The sequence below is a fragment of the Sceloporus occidentalis genome, unplaced genomic scaffold, assembly GCF_023333645.1.
Source record: "Sceloporus occidentalis isolate IW3139 unplaced genomic scaffold, rSceOcc1.0.p SCAF_207, whole genome shotgun sequence".
NCBI lineage: Eukaryota > Metazoa > Chordata > Lepidosauria > Squamata > Phrynosomatidae > Sceloporus > Sceloporus occidentalis.
The window spans coordinates 413,135-420,661 of NW_028317187.1; the positions used below are offsets into that span (position 1 = coordinate 413,135).

General features: G+C 40.3%; 1 protein-coding gene across 1 annotated transcript; it reads right to left on the reverse strand.

Moving 5' to 3' along the window:
* Positions 1-1,759: 1,759 nt before the first annotated feature.
* Positions 1,760-6,759, reverse strand: LOC149277647 (ARL14 effector protein-like). The gene is made up of 3 exons (XM_089502645.1): positions 6,340-6,759; positions 3,312-3,442; positions 1,760-1,988 (listed from the first exon to the last, which is right to left on the reverse strand). The coding sequence occupies exons 1-3, from the start codon at positions 6,757-6,759 to the stop codon at positions 1,760-1,762; spliced, it is 780 nt and encodes a 259-aa protein (XP_089358771.1).
* Between the last annotated feature and the right edge of the window lie 768 nt (positions 6,760-7,527).

Sequence of the window (7,527 nt, forward strand, 5' to 3'; positions counted from 1 at the left end):
ATTCTTCACCGCTCTCATGGTCATGAAACGCCACGAGGTGAGATCTTGCATTGAGCCCCAGACCGAGGGAGATTGACAGCTATTTTGTGTTTCTTCCATTTGCAAATAATCGCACCAACTGTTGTCACCTTCTCACCAAGCTGCTTGGCGATGGTTTTATAGCCCATTTCAGCCTTGTGTAGGTCTACAATCTTGTCCCTGACTTCCTTGGACAGCTCTTTGGTCTTGGACATGGTGGAGAGTTTAGAATCTGATTGATTGCTTCTGTGGACAGGTGTCTTTTATACGGGTAACAAACTGAGATTAGGAGCACTCCCTTTAAGAGAGTAGTCTTAATCTCAGCTAGTTACCTGTATAAAAGACACCTGGGAGCCAGACCTCATGGTGATTGATGGGGGAATCAAATACTTATTTCACTGAGTAAAATGCAAATCAATTTATAACTTATTTGAAATGCGTTATTCTGGATTTTTTTTATTCTCTCACTGTTCAAATAAACCTACCATTAAAATTATAGACTGAACATGTCATTGTCAGGGGGCAAACGTACAAAATCAGCAGGGGATCCAATATTTAATTCCTTTACTGTATGTAGGTATATATAGAGACAAGGAAAAGAAAAAATGTCGGTGCGCTAAGCTAGTCTCAGGCTCAAATAATACAAATGTAAAATATGAGGCCTACCAAACAGTGTGAGCATGCTGCAAATACAGTGTGTTGGCTGTACAATGTATACAAAAAACAAAATACTGTCTGCGCTTCTCACCCTAATAAAGTGGGCAACAAATATATAAACATAATATAAATGAGAGGTTTTGGTTATATGAATTGGCCAAAGCATAATTAAGCTCACCCGCCACGTCAAGGCACACACTCTCAATAGGGTGAGATCCTACTCTCACCTCCTACATAGTGGGCACACAAAGCAGTTTATACGGCTACCAAAACCTTATTAATATGTTGGGGGAGGTGCAATTAAAACTCCTCCCATTTAACCCCTGGACAGCAAGCTGCAACCAGACTGATGAGGAGCCAACAACCTTTTATATTATGTTTATATATTTGTTGCCAACTTTATTAGGGTGAGAAGCGCAGACAGTATTTTGTTTTTTATATATAGAGACATGCAGAAACACATTTACAACACCGTCATAATTGAATTACATTCCCGACAAATATTAGTCTGACAAATTGAAATTTGCAACTTTTCAACAGTATAATTTTAATTTACATTTTTGCACATTAACAGAAACAAATATGGATAGTTTATTTTGGCAATATAAAAATATTTGAACAATGTATAGAAAAGCAGATTTAAAATTGCAATAGGATATAAAGTAAATTGTTCTGTACGGAAAATGTGAAATATACTTTAACTAGTTAAGCCTAATTCTGAGCCAGTTCTAAATTGATATATGTTTATATATCCATATGCCATGTTGCTGCCGCTTCGAAGGACTTTCAGAAGTTTAAACACAATCTCAATATGTTTGTAGGACATACAAAATTTGTAGCTCATCCGTGTGTAGTTCCAAGCATACCTACCATTTCCCACAGAGGTAGGAGGAACAAAAAAACCCCCTGTAAACATGAGACTCAAATATCTCTATTTTTTTGGAAAAGAAAAATAACACTTTGTCAGACTAGCTACAATGTTCTGGTGATGAGGTCACATCCGCTCAAAAGTAATCCCCCCCCCCCCCAAAGTGTGGACAGTGTGTAAGGGCTTCCGGCTGGTCAACGCAATATATGCACCCCATCAAGATGCATTTTTATTGCGTATTACTTCTCCTCCTTCCACTTCAATCTGTTCATAAAACCATTTGCGGTCACATCTGCATTCAACGCCACACTTGTGAGAGCCACACTTTTTGCATTCATAAAAGCAGCCGAGGCAGTCCTCATCCAGGCAATCGCAGAGGTCCCTCCCATTCGAAAGAAGGATTCCATTGGAATCATAAACTTTGTTCTTTGATGGTAATATTTGTCTAAGAAAAATAAAAGAAAACAGGCAGTTTACTTTCGGACAATACAGTAAATGAAGAGTGGAGACAGCAGTGTCTGTTAAGAATAATGTCTAGGATGCAGCATTCTTGTATTTCATTTCAAATGATTAAGAGCAGGCCTTCCAAGGCTGAAATTATAAAACTGTCACGAAGATTCATAATAAGCAAAAGAGCAAAACTCTCCACTTAAGCTCAAGCAGAATCGTGACTCCCTGCTCTCTCCTGTTAATTATTTGAAATGACCTCATTCTTGTTGTCTACAGTTCATTTACTAAACCAGTGGTTCTACCCAACTTTCTAATGAGTTCTAAAAGGCCCTCCTCTAGTGTGTTTCTCCTGGAAAAAGGACAGAAATAACCCTGCATACGATCGCGTTAAAATGTTAAGATTGCATTCAAGAAGTCACTTGTTTTTTTGTCGATACGTTATGCAGGGCAAACTCATCGATTCTTGGAAGTGAAACTTGCTGAAGTTGGTTGGAATTTGCGTGTTTCAGCCAGCTTAATTGAGTTTTACTATTACACGACCACTGTTCTTAGGATAGAAGAACATTTTGCTATAATATAACATATATATATATTGTATATTATATAAATAAGAAAACTACAAGAATAAAAATAAAACAAAGTTTTCATTAGGAACCTTAAACTGGTAAATAGTTTACCTTATCCCATAATGCCATCTAGTGGTCTAAGATATCTATACTACCACATTTACTAACAAATATGTTCCCAATTACAATGGAGAGGTCGGCAGTGCTGGAGCACTGCTACTCCAAACGATACGACAGAAGGATCATTTCAGTTATGGATAAGGTTAAAGGACAGCAGATGCTACTGTTCCATGCATCTGTGAGGCTAATGTGCCATCAGGGCCAGAGAAAGACTTGTTTTTTAAGTTATGCAGGTTAGCTGGCCAATTTGCTTGACAGGTTAAACCTTGCTACTAGAAGATTCCATGGTGCTGCCTGGCAAGAGAGTGGAAGTAGCTGCCGGACAGCTCCGAGTAATACACCACTTGGTTATATGAATAAAAGGCAACAGTTAAGCAAACACTGATTCACGGCTGCCTGAAAATCCCATGACACCTGTGTTTTTATTGAGACAAAGAATGCGTGTGCTTAGAGAAGCACAACTCAATGAAGATTGATCTAATAATGATTAAGTGGCCTTCGTCACACCAGAGGTCGGCTTAAAGAGGCCTGACACGAGTTTGTGTGCTATAAGCCTTTTCTGATGCTTTACATGAATGTGCTCTGCATGTAAATTAAAAATCTCATGAGCTATACATGGGTAACACACAAACCTATCAGTGCTGCCTGTCGTGCTCTTTGTTTGTTGACGTCTCTTTTCTCTTTTGCTTGTTTCGGGTGTGAATTCTGTTTGCCTTCCTGGGTTGGCAAACTGCAAAGATTTCAGCGCTTTGGCAGCCCGTCCCTGAACACAAACAAACAAAAAAAGCACAAGGTTATGCAATTTATAGAGAGAAAAATTTACTAAAGCTACTGTTCTGGCATTTGGTAGCGGTGTGTAGGAACACAGAAGTTGGAAGTCAGCGTGAATACGTGGCTTGACTTGGCAATAACCCCGCAATACAGAATCCGTAAGGTACAAGCCTGATTTCTACATTTACGCGGACATGTTCCTCCGTCAGCCATGTTTTTAATGACTACTGGTGGGTTATTTTTCCTGACCCAAATGTCTACGATCCTAAGAGGATTTATGTCATTTTAGCATAAGGACCAGGGGGAAAAAAAAACCCCATGTGATTTGCCAAAAATATAAAAGATCCACCATCTCACCTCAAAGGTAAAATTTATACTGCGTCTTTGAAAACAGAATGCTTAAAACATTGTGTAAGCAAACAAAACACGTGAAGTGAAGACATACAAATTATTTTCTCCATATTTTCCCCAGAGATTAGCACTTTATCTATCACAACATACATCTCTATAAATCTGCCGAAGGGCCAACCAATGTGAGCTCCTGCAAGACCCGGATTATACATGGATAACGTGAGGACATTCCTTAAAAGTAATCTGGCCGGTCTAACAATCCGTTACAAAGGGACAGCTCTTCTCAGCTTTTTGTGTCCTTCATAACGCGTAACGAAGTCAGGGAGCTGAAGAGTCGCAGTTTACTGAACACAAGTAAAATTCATTTTAACACAACATTAAATGGCTGCGTTCACAAAACGGTAGCTGACTTATAGATGTTAAACGTTTGACAAACCGTGAGGTGACCTTTAAGAAATCGCCCCACATTCATTATGGATTATACAGGGACACCTCATGCTAACTCCCACAGCAGGGCCGGCCCGACAATGGAGCCGAGTGGGGCAACCGTTCCAGGCGGCACTTTTGAAGGGGGGGCACTTTGCCGCCCCAAGCCCCCCCCTTTTTTTTTTTTTAAAGCGAAAGAGAGAGAAAGGGGTGCCAAGTGGTTTTCGCTTACCAAGCTGTCAGTACCCGCTCGGCGCCCCTCTCTCTCTCTCCTCTGCGGCGAGTCTCCCTGTTCGGTCTCGATGCCGGCTTGTAATGCTGAGTGCCGGAAGATGACCTCATTTGCGGCGCTAAGCATTACAAGCCGGCACCGAGACCTAACAGGGAGACTCGCTGCAGGACTGCTGAAAGGCAAGTACAAGGGGGGGGAGAGGAAGGGTAGATAATGGGGGGGAGGGGCGGCAGGGTAGATAAGGGGGGGGCGGCATTTTGCCTTGGGCCGGCCCTGTCCCTGAGGCTGGCCCTTTATAGAGCATAGTGATATAGGATGGGTGAAACGTTACATTCTTAAACTCCTGGTTTACTGAACGCACCTCAAACGTTATTCCCCTTCACATAAGCAATTGTCCCACCGCCTGCTGTAGGCATTGTGTGTTGGGCACTGGACAGAGAAGAATTGGCAAAACATAAGATTTGGTACAAGCAGGAGCTGCACAATACAAAATGGATGCCTTGACCAAGTGTGCATCAAAGTATTAAAAGGTGTTTTTTTGTTTATTTCTAGTGAACAAAACTAATTGTTTGTTATCCTATGCTACAAACCTTTAAACAAAGTCTGATAAAAGAATACTTCCATAATGTATACTGCACATAGATGGAGTGTGTGTACAGAACCAGAGATCCCATCTCCAAACATTTTGGAGATAATTTACAAGAGGGCGACAAAAATGGGCAAAGGATAACAATTATCAGGACTAAGGGATCTCAAAATGTACAACTTGGAGGAAACATGAGAGTAATAATGCAGTAAAAGCACATACACACAAAGGAGTTAGCAAAGTACAAGAGAGAAGTTTATTTTAAATGGGGAGAAATGACAGAACAAAAAGGTCATTGTCTAAAACCAGAGGGCCAGAGGCTTAGATGTAACAAAGTTTTACTTTACTGAGAGGGTAGCAGAGCTAATAGTAGAACAGTTCTAATTTAATAAAGATTAGAACAGTGAGGGAATTGAACCATGGATGGGATAGACATAGAGCTATCCTTAATCTAAGACGATACAGAGGACCATTTAAGATTTGAGTCTGAACATCAGGAAAAGTTGGCAGACTAGACGGGCTGAACAATACGGCTACTTAAAGCAAAGTGAACCTAGTGATGCATTTTGGGAAAGAATCAAATGCGATTGAAGTTTACACCATCTCCAGAAAAGTGACCTTTTGAAAGGCGCGAGTCGGACGCCATGTTACAGATCGAATGGTCAGAGGAAACTGTCCTGTCCATGCGCTGCTCGACAACGCAATGCAAGATTTCTGTCAGTTCTCGCACGTGTGCGCGGCACGGACAGGGAAAGCTTACTGACAGACGCAGGATCCAAGCTCCAATCGCAAAAGTAATGTCTACAGACAACCTGAAGCTTTTTAAGAGGAAGTGTTACGCCTTTTGGCATAATTGAATGAATCAGAAGAACCTACAGTTAGTTGTCACATTTGTTTTTTTAATCAGTGTGAATGTGTCACTTATACTTTAAAAGTGACAGTTTCAGCCTAGAAATAAGTTTGAAGCAAAACGCGGCTAAACTTGCATTTCATATTCTTGCCCTTCCTTCTAACAAAAGGGGAAGGACGCAGATCCTGAACACAGCAGATTAAGGTGGGTAAGAATACCTATATATATTGATTATTTTAAACTGCATTTACCATTACAAAGCTTTCTATAAAACAATACATAAGTTTGAAGTATGGTGACCAACCCTAACGCTACAACAACACATTTAATGAGGCTGTACATTTCTACCGCTTAGTATTATGCCATGGGTGCGTGGTGTTTTAATGCAAATAAACGCTGAAGTTAAAAGGCAGCCTTAAAAAACAAAGGCCTCCATATACGTACGTCCGAAGGTTTCCTCCGATGCTCCTCAGTATCGCCCTCACTATAACCACTGGTATGTTGTGAGCATCTTGGGCAAAGCTTCCAGCCCGGCACAAACTGGCTTCCAAACCTGGCACTCAAATAAATGGCATCGTCCAAGGTAATTACTTTTAAACTTTTCTTAACAGGCTTTTTATGCACATTGAAAGGGTCGCAACATGCCTTCTGCATGTGTTTATATCTGTCAATATAAAGTTTCTCGTGATGAAGGCAGATCGTATCATGCTGAGAAAGGGTCATCACGCTGGTTCTAAGCTGGAGCAACAGAACGTGGTCTTGCGGCAATTCTTTTAATGTCTTCAGGCCGGTCATTCGAGTAATACATGTCTTGTGACACTCGCTGGAATCTTGAAGTTGTTCTCCAACTGAACATGGATCCATTTTACTTGTAAAGCGCAATCTATGCACTCGCGTGCCTATTCTTTGTAGACTTTACTGCCTCCTACGTTGAAAACCCTGGGGAAAGCATTAGAATTGATCAGATTTGTGCTGCAAAAGCTTTGGCCACATATCTGCCGGATACAAGTTTAGAATAAATATCAACATTTTTCATTCTTGGAACTACAAGAATTAAAAAAAAAAAAAAAAAAAAAATACTGCTTCAGATAAAGTCTCAGAAAAATTACTTCTGCGTGTACATGACGGAGCTGGCATTGCCCGGATCAACCCAAACTGGGCATAAAGAATCAAACTGAGCCATATGTGAGGGAAATCTGTTTAGGTTACCATGGGAACTCTGTATGTATGTATGTATATATATATATATATATATATATATATATAAAAAAGGATTTGCAATAAATGTCTTATTTCCCGACCCATTAGTTTCCCTCTAAGTTTGCAGTCATGGTGGGAAATAGTTGCCTTCACTAGTGGTTTATTAAAATCACTGATACTGGAAGCACTGGAGTTATATTGATGTGAAATGGAAAGGTGACTTGGTTTAAGTGAGGATCTAAATTATCTGCAACTGTATAAAATAACAAAGATTATACTATTCTATGCGAAGATCACCTTCTAGGAAATTTTATACTATTAGGTCCATAACTCAGCACAAGCCATTTGTTATGTCATGGGTATTGAAGACTTACAAAGACTGTGGCACTGGATCCAACACTATGGAACCAGAAATCCTGTAGAGATCTATTG